At 33.3% G+C, this 21952-nt stretch overlaps 1 protein-coding gene across 1 annotated transcript in view; it reads right to left on the bottom strand.

Moving 5' to 3' along the window:
* Nucleotides 1–392: 392 nt before the first annotated feature.
* Nucleotides 393–21952, bottom strand: part of LOC149795586 (putative E3 ubiquitin-protein ligase HECTD2) — a 108977-nt gene continuing 87417 nt past the window's right edge. Inside the window, exons 17-20 of the mRNA XM_089965422.1 lie at nt 21417–21523; nt 19925–20040; nt 19250–19390; nt 393–17552 (exon numbers count right to left, since the gene is read on the bottom strand). Of these exons, the coding sequence (XP_089821548.1) occupies nt 17432–17552; nt 19250–19390; nt 19925–20040; nt 21417–21523 (485 nt within the window). The 3' untranslated portion in view covers nt 393–17431. The remainder of the gene's footprint in view (nt 17553–19249; nt 19391–19924; nt 20041–21416; nt 21524–21952) is intronic.

Raw genomic sequence — 21952 nt, 5'->3', positions numbered from 1 at the left:
GCGAAATACGTAGTATTAATAGTGCTGTGGAGAGAGAGAGAGAGAGATCAGAGTCCGGGGCTTTTAAAGACTTTGAAGTCAAGTTAACTTCTGTTGTGTCCAGAATTGAAGTATTAAAGATTTTAAGTTATATGTTAATTCTTTTTCTGATTACTTGGACTCTAGAAGATTAATTAGTTTCTGTGGAAATATTATTGTATTCATACAGAACTCCTGAACAAGGACATTTCTTTAAAATTTTATTTGAATTTCCAAGACTGGAGGATTAATTATTATGTTTTTACAAGGAACTGTAGATGTCAAAACAGTAAAAGGATACAACATACGTCATCGCCTTCCATCCTGGACTCTTCGTCGGGACTTGAACTTGAAATCATTAAAACATTTCAATATGAGGACTTCGATAACTTTATTCGTGGATTATACTTGCATTATTTTTGGATTTGATTATGGAAACCGTAAGTTCTAATATTTTTTCATTTTTGCAGTATTTTTCCATGGGAATAAATTATTTGTTATTTTTTTCAACGCTTGTTGTTTCACTCTTTCTTGTGTTACTGTTTATTCGAGCCTAATCACGTAACATAAGTAAAGCTACATTAAAAATCCAATACACACACTGTTATATAAAATGTATAACCCTTTATGCTAGGCTGCTTTCTGTGCATATGGTCAAATTCTGTTGAGTGGTTTTTCACAAATTCTTATTAAAGTTTTGTTTTGAGTAAGTGTGATCTTATTGGATGACTAATAGGCATCTAATTAACAAATCTGACTGACCATGATGCTAGAATACTCCCTGTAAATTACATGCAAAATAGTCATATGGGCTTTGAATAGTGGTACATAGTCATTGTAAATAGAAGCAAAGGATAATGCCAATAAGGCCTAGCGAGCTAGAAATATATGTTGTGGTTATTCAAAAACTAAAACCTAATTCTTCAATGACATGCTGTTACTTTATTAAATATGTTCTTAAAGAGAGTGATTGCAAAATAAATTTAAATGCATTCTGCAAAGTACAGACATAACAAAACAACAAAGAAAACTTCTATTTGTAAACATGACTACAGAACTCGCAAACATTGTTATTTTATCTACTTAATATGCAACAAGCTGATATCACTGACAACAAAGATGCAAGCTTACACAACAAACCTTAATACCCTTTTAAATTATCAATCTTTTAACAACAAATTCATTGATACTTCTTTCTCGAAGCAAAAAATATGAATGTGGATGGATTCAAAGAAGCACATTTCATAACAATAAGACCATTTCATAACCATGACATCTGAAGTTTGCAGTTAATACATTTAAAAGACAACATAGATTTCTTGTATTTTGCCAATTAAAATAAGAGTCTTTTCAATATTGACATAGTTTAACTAAATGAGGTGTCCAATGAGAAGAAATTTCCAATAGTCAGAACAAAAATAACTGACAAAAGAAAACAAAAGACTGGTAAAATGGATAAAAATAATGCGTGAGATCAATCATGGAATTCAGTTCTGTGCCAGATACCATAGCTTCTTTAACAAGTATGAAATAATTATGTTTGGTATATGATAAATGAAATTAATTTTTTTTAAAAGGGAGTAAGTTGCAATATGTATCATTATTACCCAACTGTTATTTTATTTGCAGTGAATCATTTATTTCCTATTCTCAGGAATTGGCTATCTAGTTACCTTTGGACATAATTACAGGTGATGGACGTACCTGAGGAAAAATTACATATGGTGTATTAAATGAAAATGTAACTACCACAGTCTACTTAAATTCCACTTTGAACACACAAAGTATGACAAGAAAAACTTTACACTAAAGTAAAATAATTTCACTGCATCAAGTTTACATTTATGGCTGGGGTCCAGTCTACCAAACATGTGTACAACACCCAAACTTTACCTTTTGACATAAAATATAAAATAAACAAAAGTCATATAGAATTCACATATTCTCTCATGGGCCAGTACTCGATTGTCATTCTACTTATGCTAATGCCTGATGGTCAGTTGCCTTCGATATATGTTCTACTTGAAATGCACTGTGGATACAGGACAACATAAAGAATATCAAATTCTGAAAATTCCAGGATTAAATTATGATAACTCTATGCAGTATTACTGACATGTGTGCCAGATCTCATGTTTCAAGAGTTATGTTCTGAGAACATAAACACAGACTTATGGATTACCGAATGATGGACATAGTGATAGCTATATGCCCTAAAAATACATACAAGAGAAATATGAATGAAGAAACGAAAGAGAGAGAAGTGCTGTCTGAACAAAGCAATCTTCTGAAACGTTTGATCCATGGATTATCATGCTGGTCAGTATAACCTCACTCTTCAATTTGATATCATTCAAAATAAAGAAGAAAAACAAAAGAGAAATTATAAAATGCAAACTTTGTCCAAACTAAATAAATTACCTTTAAATATATTACTGAAGTAGAATCTAGGAACAAAAATTCCAAATGTTCTAATAATGCATGACATGAAAAACAGCTCCGCAAACATATGATAATGACGAGATCACTATTCATTAAAAATAATATCGCTTAAGCAGATCAACTGCAAGCATATGATTGATTTCATCGCAAGACATCAACATAAATTATAACTATTAATTATACAAATCAAAAACTTAAACAAACTGAATCAAAATTCATTTCCAGTGGGTACCATATATACTCATGTACAAGTCAGACAGATCCACCTGCCTAGAGCCAGGTATGCAGTTGTGTAACATGCTGATACACCTGCCTAGAGCCAGGTATGCAGTTGTGTAACATGCTGATACACCTGCCTAGAGCCAGGTATGCAGTTGTGTAACATGCTGATACACCTGCCTAAAGCCAGGTATGCAGTCGTGTAACATGCTGATACACCTGCCTAGAGCCAGGTATGCAGCTGTGTAACATGCTGATACACCTGCCTAGAGCCAGGTATGCAGTTGTGTAACATGCTGATACACCTGCCTAGAGCCAGGTATGCAGTTGTGTAACATGCTGATACACCTGCCTAGAGCCAGGTATGCAGTTGTGTAACATGCTGATATACCTGGGTCTAGACAGTTTGTTAGGAGTAGCCAGTAGAATAAACAACACACCTTAATCTACTGAAATATTATGAGCCAGTGGATTAGAGTTTATATCATAATCAGTTTGACCTTTTCTATATGCCAGTAAATCAGGGTTTCTTTCGTTATCAGTTTTACCTTTTTTACATGCCAGTAAATCAGGGTTTCTTTTGGTATCAGTTTGACCTTTTCTATATGCCAGTAAATCAGGGTTTCTTTTGGTATCAGTTTGACCTTTTCTATATGCCAGTAAATCAGGGTTTCTTTCGTTATCAGTTTGACCTTTCTTATATGCCAGTAGATCAGGGTTAATAATTGTTATCAGTTTGAAGTTTTTTATATGCCAGTAGATCTGTGTTCATATTGTTATCAGTATGACTTGACTTATGAGTGAGTATATACTGTAGCCAACCGCAAACAGTAGAGATTTAGATATGTCACGTCACAAGATGGTACTTGATCAGGGTCTCCATTTTTCACCTGGAACATTACTATCATTTGCACTTGTCTTAATCATTAGAAAACATGAATGAGGAAACCAGCTGTGTATTGTCATGAATTCTTAAATATCTCAATGTCTATAAATGTATGCATACAAAATGTTCTGGTTGTAGGTTTTATTTTTTAAATCTAAATAATATATGACATACCATATATACTCACTTATAAGTCAATTTCTACTGCAAATTGCACAGACCCATATAGGCTGTTGCATAATGCAACAAATGATCCGAGTCTTTGCAGTGTGTTAGGGGTATTCAATGGACCAAAAAGTGTGTAACGGTTTTTCAATGGACCAAAAGTGTGTTAGGGGTATTCAATGGACCAGTGTGTTAGGGGTATTCAATGGACCAAAAAGTGTGTATGGGGTATTCAATGGACCAAAACGTGTGTTAGGGGTCCTCAATGGACCAAAAAGTGTGTTTGGGGTATTCAATGGACCAAAACGTTTGTTAGGGGTATTCAATGGACTAAAAAGTGTGTTAGGGGTATCCAATGGGCCAAAAAGTGTGTTAGGGGTATTCAATGCACCAAAACGTGTGTTAGGGGAATTCAATGGACCAAAACGTTTGTTAGGAGTATTGAATGGACCAAAAAGTTTGTATGGGGTATTCAATTGACCAACAAGTTTGTTAGAGTATTCAATGGATCAAAACGTTTGTTAGGAGTATTCAATGGACCAAAAAGTTTGTTAGGAGTATTCAATGGACCAAAAAGTTTGTTAGGAATATTCAATAGACCAAAACAACACAGACCCTGATGTGCCAGTGCATTATGCAGTTGAACTCAACTGATAAGAGAGAACATACAGTATCATCAATCCTTTTTTTCCATGGGTACAAACCTCTGGTGGTTTTGCCAAAAAATGACATTTCTGTCAGTACTTAAATTCGTGTATTGAGGTGGGAGTGAAGAGGGCCATATTGTTTCCACAAATGCATCATTGTTCATTCGGTTCTTAAATTAGTAATTTTTGCAACCATAAAATGTTTATAGCATGAAATATGTTGAAGTCACAAAAAATTACAAAGTTCTACATAAAAAATGTGTTTAACAGCTTTTGTATTTCAATGCCTGTTTATATTTACTTCACTTACTGAAAAGTAGCATCAATTATTTGTACTGTTATGAGTCTTCCAGATTCCCAGTTATGCCTTTCTATATCCATTCAATCCAAAAACAAATGCTTTCCTCAGTCATGCCTTTCTATGTCCACTTATATATACTGTTAAAATATATGAAATTGATATCGGAACAAGAAATTTTTCAAATTAATACACTTTTAAAAAAAATCCATTCTTTCTGAGGACAGACATCAATGATAAATACACAAATTTATGCTTATGATTAAAGAAAATATTTTAAATGGATGGAACGTACTTTAACTGGGACATTTACCACATGATCACAAAAATATTATCTGGATAAGAACACATAACATTAAAAGCAATCAGTAACACCTGAATGAACATTTAGAAGACATTAATTAGTTGTTGTTGTTGTAGGGTTTAATGCCATTTTTCAGCACACGATAGGCTATTCATGGCGGCCAGTATTAATGGTGGAGGAAGAACCCGGGAAAACCCCATAAAGAACCACCGACCCACGAGAAGCTACTGGCAAGCTTACTCACATACCCACATTGGCCGAATCGGAGACTCAAACCCACGCAGATAGAGGTGAGATGGCAATGATCCGTAACGGAGAGTGCTTTAGACCACTCGGGGCCCCACATTAATTAGTAAAGTAGACATTAAAAAACCTTATATGCCTGGTAATATATTCTATTAGGTAACAAGAACTAATAGCTAGTAGTTGTTAATTTCATTACTAGGTACCAGTACATACATGCTATATAAACAAAAAAGCTTTGATACTTAATTATGTTTAGGATATTAATAAGTAAAATGCATAGTTCATGCTCTAAAAGACAGGATTGGAATTTATTATTAAGCCTTAGGTAGTTGAACAAAAATGAGCACATAATAAAAAGGTTACTGCATTTGTACGGGAAAATATGAACTCTTTTTGTCTGATAGATATACTGCACTCCCATTAGGTTGTGCAGTATTTCCATCCGAAAAACTCGTTCATATTTTCCCATACAAATGCAGTAACCTATAAATACAGTGAGGATAAACAGATAGCTGTATTATTTTCTCTCTTGCTACAGCAGTAAACAGTCCAAAAATACCTTATACACTTGTAAGTTGGGTCCAACTGCAAACACATACCCTAATCTGCCACTGTAATAATGCAACTGCAGATCAAAAACTACATTGTTTGTTCTACTGATTAGTCCTAACAAAATTCATAGACACGGATCTGTGTCTCTGCATTTTGCAATTGGATCCAATTTATTTGTGCATATACTATGGTATATTGGTCACCCTCCTGCTTAACTGCTTGACAAACTCACTTGTCTCACACCAGTACAAGTTAAAACTGGTGGGTTACATGGCTAATTGTTTTGACAAACACTCTGCTGCTAATACAGTCACACCTGGTTATCTTGATTATGTCTGCGGTGTCAAAAAATCAACATAACTGGGTCCCAAGATATCAGGGTTTAGTTGACAAATCTACTGCTGAACAATGATTATGCATCTGAAGTAACAAAAATGAGTTGTTTCTAAAATCAATTGGCATTTCTAATGTACAATATAATAATTCAGTCATACCTGGTTGCAGAAAAAAAAGATTGAAGATCTTTTAAATGAGATTAAGTAACAATTAAGTTACTGCAACAAAGTCAGTGGTTTAAAATTGTTTTTATTTCCCTGTGAATAGGCTCAAGACAAGACAATGATTTTCTCACGCTGTCCAAAATCTAGGCCAATATAAGTACAGTATTTTCTTTTGTTAGTGATTACTTGTACTTAGTAGCACAAAAAAAACTGACCAATATCGTGCATGAAAACCAATTGTTTTTGTTGATCCTCGGAGGATACTTTACACTGGTATATCCTGTTTTTACTGATAAAATTTGCCTCTGTAATTGAAAAAGACGAGGCTGTCGGTATTCATGTACTGAGAAACTGTAACATGTGTTTCAAGTCTTCAAAGTTAACTGTCAAAACATCAGGTTTTGTAGAATGCTGACTTATTCTATTCATACAGTTGTAGTCCTATATCCCTCTCGACTTTGATCAGTGACAGCTGGCAGGAACACAGCAACAGAAGGAGAGTCGATTAATCTCTTTGATGGATTGCAAGACTTCGATATTCAAGATAAAAACAATACAAATGAAAGCACTCCTATTTCTGTTTCATAGATGTTACTCCTATCAGTCACTTTCTGTTTCAAAGATGTTACTCCTATCAGTCACTTTCTGTTTCATAGATGTTACTCCTATCAGTCACTTTCTGTTTCATAGATGTTACTCCTATCAGTCACTTTCTGTTTCATAGATGTTACTCCTATCAGTCACTTTCTGTTTCATAGATGTTACTCCTATCAGTCACTTTCTGTTTCAAAGATGTTACTCCTATCAGTCACTTTCTGTTTCAAAGATGTTACTCCTATCAGTCACTTTCTGTTTCAAAGATGTTACTCCTATCAGTCACTTTCTGTTTCAAAGATGTTACTCCTATCAGTCACTTTCTGTTTCATAGATGTTACTCCTATCAGTCACTTTCTGTTTCATAGATGTTACTCCTATCAGTCACTTTGTTTCATAGATGTTACTCCTATCAGTCACTTTCTGTTTCATAGATGTTACTCCTATCAGTCACTTTCTGTTTCATAGATGTTACTCCTATCAGTCACTTTCTACTTTGTTCCATTTGTGTCGAAGACTATGTAATCATGGCACAACGATCAATAACTTCATTAAAAAAAATATTGGGCACAATGAATTTTTATTGGTGCTTGTATTTACTCTTATTCAAAACAAATTAACAGCCAAGTGTTTGGGGTTTTGGGGACTTGGGGGTGGGGTGGGATGACCAGCTTGGTTTGGCTCTTTGTGGGTTTTTATTTAAAGATTATTGCGAGTCTTGTGATTCAGTCATACTGCAGGTGATGACTTGCACTTGCACCAAGCATGGAAACACTTTAACTATTACAGAATTTGTTTTAAATATATTGTGTAAAACAAATTAGGTATTTTTAGCAACATTTAATGATGTTAACCTGATAATTTTCTGAGTTATAGATAAGATCAAATTTGCGATGCTGTGTGGAATGAACTATATTGTTGTGTTGTTGATATGTGATAATGTCCATTTTGAACACAGCTTTCGTAAAGGTCAGAAACACATTAATTCAATTTCCTTACTCGAAATTTATGCCCAACATAAAAGTGTTATCAACTTAACTGGGGTAGAGATAAGCGGTGAAAAATTAGCATTAACAAAGAAGGATTTTTTTTGGGACAGGACCAAAAGGCTTGACATACATGGGTTCTCGAGAAAACCGAGGTCAAGATAAGTGGGTGTGACTGTACATGTCAAGGTAAAATGTTCATGGATCTATGAAAGAAATGAGTTAGCAGAATTAATATCACAAAGAATGGGATAAGCTTTGAAGTATGATTCCAAAAGAAACTTAACAAATTTAAAATTATAAATTCTAATTTAGTACCTTTTATACATGAAGAACCATATTCAAAAGCACACTGTTTATATCACAGACTATTAAAACATCATTAATTAAAAACTATTTGTTCATATCTACAAAGCAACCCCTACGCTAAAACAATTCTCACAGGGTTTGAGCACTTCCACTAAAATTAAATTCATGTACTTTTTCAGGGCAGTTCAGTGTTTCAAAATAAATTTCCTGGATAAAATTTAAAACGTAAAAGCAACAAGAGTCCTTTGAAGAGATTGTTGCCCTACTGACCCAAAGGAATTTTCATGAATTGAAGAAAAGATCATTTCTGGTTCAAAGTAACCATGTAGTTTATTTTCATTTTCTTGGTATTTTTATGGTTGTTAATTTCAACAAAAGTCATTCACTGAAATAACCAACAAAATTTGAAATTTAAAAGCAATTTCCACCCAAAGACAAAGTTAATTCTTAATCATGACAACTGGTATAGTGACTTCATTTTTGGTAATTGGCAAAATAGGTCACACTCATGGATTGTTTAATGCCAAAAGAAAAAAGAAAAAAAAGTAAATGGCTGAACAAACCAAGCTTTTGTACTGCTGACAAAGAGAACTCTTTCCATAATTCATGCTGCAAGACTTGTGAATTAGCTATAAAAAAAACTGATAGCTTTCTAACATTTATATTTCTTCAAAATGTAAAACATTTTTGTTAATGATAATTTAGACATTAATCTGTCACTCTTAAAATGCAGAACACCTGTATCAAAAGTAATGCATTACTAATTAATAAATTCTTGTAGCTAAATATAGCATTTTTTTATTCATTACCATGATTAAAATATTCCAAAGTAATTACTGTAATTTGATGCATTACATTTAAAAGTAATTTATCCCAGGTCTTGAATGAATCTAATATGCTGATGGCCTTTTATGATTTTATTTTTCAATCAAAAATTAATTATACGATGTTCTCATTTAGGCAAGATCAAATACAGTAATATCATTTTGGCCTATATCATGGATGGCACCAGAATTTATTAAGTTGTCAAAACATACATTTTCCCTGATTGTCTAGTGCTGCACTGTGAAATTTTGTGTTCCTGATCTGGTTCCTATTCAGTTTTAGTCATTTCCCATTGCTATGTATTTTCTTTGGTACCTGTTGTCTGAATTATTTCTTTCTGAACAAAAACAAGTTTGATTTACTGCAAAAAATAATGCATTACTATGTGTTCCTTTGTCAAGAAATCTAATCTAGTCATTTACACTAGCTATACAACCCTGAAACTATGTTACTCAATTGGACATCAATGACTCCAAAGCAAACATTTGTAGGGAACAACACAAAGCTCCTAAATATTCATTCCCCAAATATGTAACTTGTTGAAATGAAACACCATCTGAACATTTGGATCATCTTGGCACTCTTGGTAATAGCTACAGCTGACACAGCCATATTATTAATGCTCAAAAATGCAGACTGGTACACCATACAAATGACAGATGTTTATGAACATTCACTGATGCCATTTCATTTGAAATGTGTACATAAGAAAAATAATGACCAAATAAGAATGAATAGTAAAACAAAAATGACCAAATGAGACAAGAATGTACATGGTTTTCTATGAAACAATACCATCCAAAACAAAAAATAACAAAACACTATAGTACTTTGTGCCATTTACACAAATCAGATATTTCTTTAGTTAGTGATAAGAGCTAACAGTCATGTTATGAAAATTTGTAATTTTTAATGTTTTAAACCAGTCGTCTTTACTGATAAGCATTGTTATGTATTTAATAAGAATGATACAAGATAAAGCTTTCATATGATATGCCATATCTCATACTTACCATATATACTCACAAGCATCCTTAGATTCAAAGAAATCTGCACAGACCCAGATCTGCTACTGCATAATGTGCTGACCAGTCTGGGTCAGTGCAGTTTAAGAGTGACCAGTAGAACAAACAACATAGACCTCTATCTGCTGGTACAATGTCAGATCTGGATCCATGCTATTTGCAGCTGGTCTAATTTTATAAGTGAATACTCAATATTCTCGTTTATGAGTACACCTACAAACTGCCATTACATAATACACATGTCCAGCAGATCTGGTTTTGTGCAGTTTGTTATGAATAATCAGTAGAACAACAACATCGGTAGGCACATTTAGTAATGGCAGATCAGAATCTTTGTTTTTTGCATTTGACTTGACTGATAAGTGAGGATATATGTTAATCAAGTCATTTAATTATATTATGTGAAATTGTCTATTCAAAGAAAAATATTAAATTTTACTAAATGAAATGCCAAGTTCTAATGCCTTTAAAACTTTTCATAATATAGTGGGATATGTCTAGCAATAAACTAAAGATAGTTAATGATGTAATAATATATTTATTGACACCAAAAATTCATCTTCTGAGTCCAAAATGCAAAGTTTTACTAATGTTATCTACTTACAGTAGTTTCAGACCAGCTGAGGTGCAAAAAAAAGGTACAGTATATATTTGCTTATAAGAGTATGACTGTAAATAAAACAGACCCAGATCTGCAGTTGCCTAATGTGCTGACAGATCTAGGTCTGTGCAGCTTGTTTGAATTAATCAGCAGACCAAACAATATAGACCCTTATGTGCAGGCACATTATGCTACAGGAGATCAGAATCTTTGTTTTTTTTGCAGTTTGACTCAACTTATGAGTGAATACATACAGTACTGAACAAAGTGTTTTCAATATTAGCAAGAATATTTTCATACCTTTTTCCGTGCATTTAAAATGTGAAAATACCTTTCTCAACAAACGATCGCTTTTGTAATCATCAATTATTCACTTTCTCTACAGACACTGCAATTTTTTCTAATTCCTCAACATGCTATACAAATATATGTTAATAAAAATTCATATATCAGTGTAAAATTCCTGAGGAAAATAACAGCAAGAAAACATTGTGAATAACAATGAAGCTGTTTTAAGAATAAACAAATGTGCAACAAGAAATTCTTAGTGGATATTAATTAGCTTCTAATAAAACAAATTAATATTATATCATAAAGCATATACCAAATCTATTACAAAACCAAAGTAAGCAATGGCTATATTTAATATATGACAAAGCATCAAAGGATAGTTTGGACATGGAGTATTGTTCCAAACTAGTTTCAATATAAACAAGAAAATTAAACTGTAACTCAACATTGTCACATCATTTATAAATAAATATTTACTCAGCTAAAAAAACTGTACCCCCAAAAAAATAAATCAAACAACTGCATTCATATATTTCAAGTAGAGGTGCGCATTATTACTGGTATACTGGTTTACTGTGGTATATTGTTCCAGTGCTATGAACCATCATGGTACTTTTTCACTGTATGAGTACATCTGTGGTTTCTGTCAGTAAGTAATGTATAAAAATACCCAAGGAATCTTGATATGAGTTTGATGAAATTAACAGCATGTTTTCATTATTCATGACACACTAGTTCAAAAATTTCCCTGTTATTTACCAAATGGATGAATTGGTTACAAATTAATGATGAATATTAAAAAATAATTATATTTATGATTCTTTAATCACATTTGTATGCCATTCAGTGGCCAAATGGAATGTTGTGAAACATATACTGGCCAAACCCATCAGAAAACATTCCGATCAAAGAAAACAGGCACACACAAAAAACATGTCATGTTTTAGTTATTCACTAGCACACCTTTATGAGACTGCAAATCATCCGACAATTTACAGGAGTGCGTTTGTTCTCTGTCTGAACTTTACACAAGTTCTCAAGTCTGCTAAATATTCTTTCCTTTTGTTGAGTAAGTGTCTATTATGTTTACCAGCCTATCTTGCCCCGATGTTGGTTTCCTACTCAAAGTTTCCTTGCCTACTACAGCTAGGAAAGTGCTGGCTTCAGCATGAATGCTTTTTTTATTAACAGGCTCTCTAATGTCAGTATGATGTCATTCAAGGTATCAGTTATAGTGTACACTTAATCATCCCACTTTCGATACAGCTTTTAGATTACACCTTAAAAGTCAAATATAAGATACTGGCCATTTCACTAGGTTGGGGGATGAGGCGTTGTGATTTTCTTTTGAGTTCAGATATTTACTTTTCTTTAATCTCAATTTAGATTTTTTTTCTTGATTATATCGTAGAAACAATATGGTATTACTCTGACATAAATTAAAGCAAGATATTTTTTCAGCTATCAACAGATGAAAATGAAACAAAAAAGTGTCAGTACCTGTCCCAGAACATTCAATTATTTGTCCCTACTATAATTGTGGTATATCATGTTACAAATTGTGGTACGTTCAGAAATACCACAGAGTACCATGATGTGTACAACATTTTTCTGTGGTATCTAGCTCTAATTTCAAGCACAAGTAACAAGTATGGAAACAAATTACTGCTCCAATAGTACAGCCCCAAAGAGTTGTTGTTCAAGGACTTTTCAAGGTCATCCAATAGTTGTTGACAGTTTTTTTCTTCTTATGGAAACTAAAATTTCTAGTAACTACCCATGATGTATGTCATTTGATCCATCCAATTTTACCCCATTTTTTAAAATACTTAATAAGTTTTTGGAAAAATGCATAAATAAAATTTCTTAACTTGAAAGGTGATATATTTTATTAGGTTTTAATGTTTTTGTTTCCTCTTAGATAAATTTGGGAAAAATTCAAAGATTTCTTAAACCCCAAAACCAAATTTTTATGGACAAACCACTTTTTCAAAATTATGAGTTTTCATGGCTACATACCCATTTTTATGGTTTTACAAAGCATGGCAAAGTATTATGATGAAGGGGATAGAACTCACAACATCACTGGGTATTACTTTTAAGTAACGCAAGGATTATTCTCTTGATAACTGCAAGCTTTATACAATGCATAACAAGAACTCAAAGCTTGTAAGGTATATAGTACAAAATTAATATACAACTTGTCAAATAATAAGGATTTTGATGAAATAAGGAAGAAAAGTTTCACAATGTTTATTAGAATTCTTTTTTAAGTAGATGTGTGATTGTAAATCAGGCATGGCCCCAATGCAGACCAAAACAGTCAAAGTAAAACAAATTCAAATCTATAAAAGCCTGAAAACTAAAATTGCGTGAAAATCTTGTCAGGTCTGCATACTAACATGCATAATAATTTCCATTATTTAACTCATGGATTTTGATAAATTCTGTTAAAAAGGCTTTTGTTCAAGTCCAAAAATTTAAATAATTGCTTTAATGACATGATAATATCAAACAGTTGTCTACATATGTATACAAATATGACAACCCAACCTCAAGTGCTTTTTGTAGAACTGGGCTAACACTGTTTTTGTTCAAAAGTTAAACCTCCAAAAAGTTAAAAAATTGTAGTTATGTCCCCAATAATAAAGTATTTAATTTAATGCTTACAAATGTATTAGCTTTCATGTTCTTCCACTGAAATGGATTTTGGATGATGGACAGAGACTTTTGGTTATGGACATATGGATGGATAACCCGTTTCTGCTACTGCACCAGAGGCATAAAGTACGAATTATTATCAAGAGCTTCCCAAAGTAAGCCAAATCTAAGGTACATAAAAAAAAAGCCCACATCTGACACTGAAACAACACACACCAGTACTATCTGACACCGTCACAATAAAAAAAACCCAATGGTACAGAAGTGTAACTCTATGATAACAGATCTGAAGTTTCGAGCACATTTTACTACAAATAAAAGATACTATATATACTTAATAACACACAAAATATATTTATAGACTCATCCTGGCCACCTATCATTTTTTATCTACAAGTATATACACATCATTGCTATGTTGGGATCGGATTTATTATTTTGAAAACCTACAAATTCCAAACCAACCATTTATCTCTACATTACCAAAATTGCCATTATCTTCATTCCTTCAGAATGTGATCTGTATCCATAATGTTGAGACCACACTTCTTCCTGAAGGCTGGTTGAATCTTGTATTTTGTGTTAATGAAAGGGTAACTAGCAATTCATAAAGCCAGGCAAAAATGCAGACACAAATGCTTTCTGCAACATCTGTAATTGTGAATTTTCAATAAAGTCTGGAGGAATGTTCGATATATGCAGATATGTTTCAGGAAAAGGCATTCCAACCTTGAAAAAGAAGTTAAATGCTATAAGAAAACTGTTGGATTTTTTCATTGTCGGCAGGATCTAGTGTGACTAAATCTTCTGTGCCTATGTCTGATGTAATTAGAGCTGAAGTTAGTAGATATTATTATTGAATTCAATCTGCCTATGAGTACACTTGATAAAATTTTCAAAGGCTTTTAAAATTATATTTAGTGACTCTGACACTGCTAAACAATTTCAGTATGAATGATCAAAAGAAGCTGCTTCTGTGAAAGAAATAGAGGCCAATACTACAGTAAAATTAGCTGAAAGAATGTGGAATTGCCCATTCACTGTTTCTACAGATGGAAGCAGTGATCAAGGAAACTTCAAGACCTTTCCTCTTGTTATTAGAACTGTTGATCCGGTATCATCATTTGTAACATAATTCTCTCAATCCCTGTGTGAAGGCTCTGCAATAGGTAAAGAAATATACAATCTGATCCAGAATGAATTACAAGTTCATGACATTCCTTGGAAGAATTGTTTGGCTCTTGAGTCTGACAATGCCCCAGAGATGGTTGGGAAGGACAGAGGAGTCTATGGGTTTATGATTAAAGAGCAACCCAATTTATATCTTTCAGGCTGTGTGTCACCTGATACATATAGCGGCAGAAAAGGGTACTGCATGTCTGCCACTTAATGTTGACCAGCTTTTGACTGATGTATATTATTATTATTTGGGCAAAAACAGTAAATGGCAATCAGTGTTCAAAGTTAGGCAGATTCTACATGATACAAAAGCAAATAAAATTCTAAAACATGTTTCAACTAGATAAGCATAAACAGGTGCTTACAAAGATGTCTGGGCAACTGGGATCCTCTTCATGAATTTTTCAAAGAGCAGGAGAAGTCTGCATCATCCAGATCTTTAAAAGAGTAAGTAAGCTGAGACACACCTTCTCTTCTCCAACAAAATTGCCTTCATGTGTCTTTTCTTGGTAGATGTTCTAAAACCATTTGATGATGTGAATAAAGAGGTACAGTGCGACACACCATTAATGCAAGTGCTAAAAAGATGTCTTAAAAAGGTTATTAAAACCATTATTTTGAAGTTTATGAAGCCTTCAGCTATCAGTCTGTAACATAAGTTCTGTTTGAAGTTAAGCACCATCAGAAAGAGGATAAAGCTATTTTGATTGGACAGCCCGCAAAAGACTTTTTTGCTAGAAAAGATGAGGTCCATCTGAAAGAACAGAGGCTGCAAGATTTATATAATGGGGCAAGAAAGTTTTCTAAAATATCAGTAAAATACATTAAAGACAAGCTTCCCCATAAAGATGATTTATTAAAGCATTCTAAAATTTTGGATCCAGCATTGCAACTACAAGTTAAACTGGCATCTTTGGATCATTTCTTTGAAAGATTTTATTATTTTTCAGTATTATTACCAGAAACTGACTGCAGATGTGAAATGGGAAACGGCACAATATCAGTCCACAGATATTCAGTCATGTCTGAGATACAGAATCGATGAAATCTGGGTTGCTATCAGCCAGATGAAGGAAGATGGAACAGAGGTCTTCAAAATATTGCCAAATATAATACTTTCATTAATGACAATATTTCATTCATTTGCACACTGTGAGCGAGTTTTCTCCCTGGTGAGAAAAAAATCAAACAGAGTTCAGGAGTACATTGAGTGCAGAGACAGAAGAGGTGCTTTTAATTTCAAAATGTAGACCAGGGTCACATGGACATTACAGAACAATTACAGTAAAACCCAAACTTGATGTTGATGGAATCAGAGGAACAGCAAGGCATTTTAAAGCACCAAAAACAAGCATGCAACTTCCTCCATGGCATGAAGTGGATAAGCAATATTTTAAGACCACATCCTATGATGTAATTAACTGGATAAAACCTGGCCATGGGCCATAGTCTGCACATGCTGGGCCTATACTGTTATTAGGCAACTGGACAAAGTACAACTTTTTACAGCAGACGGCAAGCACAATGGAGACACTTGCCAATAACTGGAAGGCCTATTACGTCTGGAGAAGACCTGGAACATAAAATCGTCAAATCGTCGTTTCTTGGGAATTACACATCCCTGTGACAACTGAGGTTATCTGAGCACATGCTAAAGAACCCATTGGAAATAAACAGCCAGATGTTAAGTTCAAAGCAAGTCATGCTTGGGCTTCTTCATTTACACATTTATAATACCTTAGAAAATTATTATAATTTGGGTCTCACAATTTTTAAAGACCATTAAGACTAAATTTTGAAAAAAATAAAAGATGTAGACTTTTTGGGTGTCCCATGACTTGCATTGATTACAGTTGTAAGCGACATCCAATTAGTTTTAAAGTATTACAGGATCTTTGGTTTTTTTGCACTTTTACTCGACTTATACGCAACATATATGATAGACTGTCCTCAGATCTAGCAATGACAGGGCAAGGGTGGAATATTAATTTAAAAGCCACATTTTATATATTTTAAAAATCAACAGCTGTGCCAGCAGCATTTTACCAGAATTTAATTTCCATCAAAATCTTATTTTTTATCTATAAACTAATGAAACAATAATTGAGTCACACATTACACTTATGAGAATGGCATAAATAAGATAGCATACAGCAATGGTAATATTATAGATTTCAAATGTTTTCCTCTATTATAACATGCAAATAAAGTCGATACATATTACTTGACCTTTTTATAAAATGCTTGATTTGCAATTGTATGCAGTCGTGACATCCGTATTAATACACATGAAATCTGACTAGTTATGACAACAGCAGGTCTTTGTTTTGAGTCAAAACAATCCCTAAGAATGTTTAAAATATGCAAGAATATCATAAAATAAAGACAATACCAGTACATACATAAAGTCAAAAATTTGCTGAAAATATACTGGCAGCAAATTGACTGCTATATCTCATTTTCCACTACTGTAAGCTGAAAACAAAATTAGATTTTTATCTGTCCATGGAAATGACATTGAATACTGAAAGAAATACTGAATCACATCCCGCAGTTAAGTTACAATTCTGACTTCACAAAAGTACTTTTTCCTTTAAAAGCCTTCTTCTCTTCTCTTCATGTATTACAGTTAGCTGTCAAATGAATTTTCCAGGGAAGCAAAATGTCTCCTCTTCTGATACATCTATTCCAGCCCAAATCCTTCTGTATTTTGTATGGCTGTCAACAGCTTATGTCGTAGAACCCTTTTGCTCTTGTATGATGGCAAAACAAGCTGGTTGAAACAGGTATGTGAAGTTGGCAATCTGAAAAAAAAGGAGCTGAATGTAATCAACAATTACATAGCTTTGCTCTAAAAAAAGCTTCTTTTACTTTCCAGTAGTCACTGTAAACATTAACAGTTATGCACAAAATAAATTTAGACCAAAAGTGACCCTGACAACCAAGTGCTGACCTTTTTTCTAACTAAATGATTTTGCTTTATTTTATGTAGTTTTGTGTGTGTGTGTGTGTGTGTGTGTGTATGTGTTTGGATTTTTAATGCAACTTTAACAATTTTTCAGTCATAGCGCTATGATGTCTCCAGTGTGGCAGTTTACAGGGTAATGTCTCATTAGAGCGCAAACCATTAGAGCTTATCACACTAGAGCGCAAAAATATTTTTGTCCTACTAGAGCTAATCTTATTAGGGCGCATCACATTACAGCGCAAAGAACTAGTATCACTAGAGCACGAACAATGAAAAACACATTTGTTAACTATAACTTTATATTTATTTTAAATGGGTTGATTCAGAATATGGCTAATACCAGTTATCAGTTCAATAGCATCAATGCTCCCCTCGTTGTACATTACCATCAGACTATGAATGTGTTTTTCACTGTCCAAATATTTCTTGTTTGGACGTACCACTTCTTGTCCTGCAGTGATTTGCAGTCGTGTAATGGCAGAACTTGCCTGCTCATCACGAATTGCTGTAAGTAGACGCCAGATGTTCGGATGATGTTTGTTGACCAGACGATTAAAGCGGTTATGCCATCCCTCACAATGATTGTTCGTTCGTAGGTTGACCTGTATATTTCTCTATGACATATACTTCCTTCTTCAGACACTAGGTATTGCGACTGGTTTCTATATCATGGTTTCTAAATTATAGTGATCTTGACCAAGGATCAATCCATTACAGTATTGTGTTTGTGTTATATATATGTATCTATATTGTTTTATTCATGTAATATCATGTTTGTGCTAGGAATGACCACTTTATATATTTTAATTTGCATTAAATTTTTTATCTACTTGTTTATTTGTGTACAAAAAAGAATAAACCGGTGTAAGGTATAATAGTTGTATAAAATTATGTGTATTGATGGTTCTCTGGTTTCTGTCTAGTAATTATTTTCTAATAGTGACAAGACTGCCGTTTTTGTATATATTATATATATATATATATAACATCAAACATGATGGTAATTCAATCTTGTTGAACTTAATTTTTTTCTCCGCTCTCTACTGTGAATGCACTCTAGTGAGGCTTTTTTGCTCCCTAATGGGATTAGCCCTAATGAGAGAAAAAAATTTCAGCGCCTCACTGAGCGGCGCTCAAATGGGATGTGCTCTAGTTAGACCAAACCGTTTACAGGATGTCTAGCACTGAGACATCATGCAACAGACGTGTAGCATGATGTCCCACCCAAACGCCTTATCCTGACACCAAGCCAACCAGTCCTAACACTAACCTTGTACTGGGAGGGAGGGTGTGACTTGTAAAACTAAATTTATTGATGCAATACTTACCTGTTGCTATTGTATAACTATCCTTTCCAGGATGGAAATTATTCCTGTTCATATGATGACATATAGGTTAACATTTACAGATAGTAAAACTTCCAATAATAATTGACAAAATCTATGATTACACAGTTGAGATTTCTATAAATTAGAGGTCACAATCTGATGAGAAAAAAGCCCTAGGAAAAGGACAGATGAACAATGAACTTACAGCTCACTTCCCTCAGCTCTGGTAATTTTAAAATTCAAGTCACTCATCCCAGTTATTGGGATTCTATCACTTCCTGTCGTAAACATCAGCAGCTTTTTCTGCAGCTCTGTTGACATGTTCAGCACCACATCCCAGAAATTTCTAGTTAGAAAGTTTGAAAAGGGTTTCATATGTATTTTATATCATATACACATTTAATACTGAAATGAACCTTAATACAAGTATTTGTAATTCTGAAATGAATTTTAATACAAGTATTTGTAATACTGAAATGAATTTTAATACAAGTATTTGTAATACTGAAATGAACTTTATTACAGAAAAAGATGGCAAGCAGAAAAATGTCAGAATCTGAACAAAATAAATTAATCCATAATGAGTGTATCACTAGATTCGAGTAAGAAGATTTATCAGAGGACCACATTTTATGTCTCTGAATGTTGTTTTCTTTTACATAAACAAACTGCATCTGTGTCTATTCTGGTACATTGTTTTCATGTATGAACTTGTCCTCCCAACTTCACAGTATTGGGTTTCCAATTTCTATTATCACAAAGACCACATTCAACTAACTCAGCCATCAAGATTTTTCAAAGAAGTTATTAGATCTTGTTTACAACCAATGCCCAAATGAGGGAACTGTATCGAACTAATGATTAATGGCTTTTGATTTACCTGATGATGGGATCCTGTGGATGATAACCATCATAAACAGTTATCTTTTTTAACTCTGTCATATCCAGCTTGGGGCAACCACATACCAGCATTTCCACTTCTTCAGGTCGCAGCATCTGAAAACATTTATCAAGTCTTTCTTTTTATGATATACTGCATCTTAAATGTACACATATTTTATTGCATGTGATGCACTTCCTGTTCACTTCGAAACAGAGGTCACTCACTGATATGTTTAAGAAACTCATACTGAAGTAGCTATGACCAGTTTCAAGTCATAAAATAAAGATACATGTCTGTTAATTCATTACAATGACCATTACTTGTTAATTCATACAAATATCAATTATCACACTATACTTGAGTATTTTACATGATGTATAACTGAAGGTTTTTCTTGATTCTAAATAGTCCTTTATTTCTCAAAGCCCAAACTAAAAGATATTTACTCAAGACATTACTGGCATTTAAGAAAAGATTTCTGCATCATTGCTTTTCAGAGTAAAGTAGTGACTTTAAGCTCTTCCCAACAAACGTAGATCTACATTACTGTTCATCTGCATTACTGTTCATGTGCATTACTGTGCATTACTGTTCATGTGCATTACTGTTCATCTGCATTACTGTTCATCTGCATTACTGTTCATGTGCATCAATGCATACTTTTTGAGAAGTTGAACAATAAAAAATGAAAACAAAATACATTCCATATTTCTCACTTTTAGTTTAACTGCAAACTGCAAAGACCCATTTCTGATGTCAATTAATGTACTGGCAAATCTGGGTTTATGCATTTGGTTTGGTGTAATCAGAAGAACAAACAACATGGATCCTGATCTGCCAGTGCAATATATAATGAAATATCAGGGTCTATCTTGTTTGCAGTTGGATTTGACTTATTAGTAAGTATAAACAGTATGGGAAATATTGATAGTTTTTTGGCAAAAGGATGTGCTGTATTGCCACCCATATCACAGTGTACATAATGCATATAATATAAAAAGTACTTGAATGCATGCAGTCAAAAGTAAGTGAATTTATTTTACTGACTGAATTAAGTTCTCTTCCATTTTGTATTTTTAAATCAAGCTGTGCCAGATTATGATTAGTTTTGACAATGGAATACAATGCAGCCAAATTAATGAAGAGCAAGTGCTAATTAACTGAGATGAGAAAAGCTGGGCTAAGTATATAGAACCTGAAGGTGGCAATTTTTTTAAATCTGTCTTTCATTTGCACTTCATATATATTTATCTGCACTGTATTTGCATTCCACTGACATCTGCACTTCAGCTAACATCGTATTATTGTTGTTAATTTAAAGTCTCAAAAAAGAATTCTGATTTTGTCTTTACTATTTTCTTTCATTGTTCCCTTTCCTTTTCTTACTTTGCCAATCTTGGGAATTCCATTTTAAATATTATTGAATGTAGAGAAGGAGATAAAGTAAAAACAAATATATTCATAAAACAAAATAAACTGTAAAACTTACAATGAGAGCATTTGAAGCACACACTGTGTGGAACCCATGATAGAAAGCTTGGAAATGTGGGTATATGGATTCATTCAGAATCCAGTTCACATACCGATCCACATATTCTGAAAATCAAGAACATAGAATTGAAAGTATTCATCTACAAGCTGACCAATCAGTAATTTCTGAAATCTAGAGAACATTCCTGCATTCACATATAGGTCAATGAGTAACATTTTGCTTATTAAACCAGGCACTACCTGGATGAACCATTACAAATGTAAGCACAATTCTGTTAGTTCATTTATTTTCATGGGTACCTTTTTTCATCTTTTGCAGAATGTTTTCTGAAAGATGGTTTAAATGCAGGTTTCAACATGCCTGCTATCTCTGGGCACCTGCTATTTCAGCAATTTGTTTTAAACATTTTTTGCTGGCTTTAAAGAAATTTAATGTTTTCTAAAAGATCTTTTATTATTTTTGGGAAAAAAAATGATGATTGAAAATTACAATACAGATGACAGTATCACATGATTGTCATAGGCAGCCATCCC

The sequence above is a fragment of the Sinohyriopsis cumingii genome, chromosome 7 (assembly GCF_028554795.1).
Source record: "Sinohyriopsis cumingii isolate HCF-2022 chromosome 7, ASM2855479v2, whole genome shotgun sequence".
Taxonomy (NCBI): domain Eukaryota; kingdom Metazoa; phylum Mollusca; class Bivalvia; order Unionida; family Unionidae; genus Sinohyriopsis; species Sinohyriopsis cumingii.
This window is presented reverse-complemented; position numbering and strand designations above follow the sequence as displayed.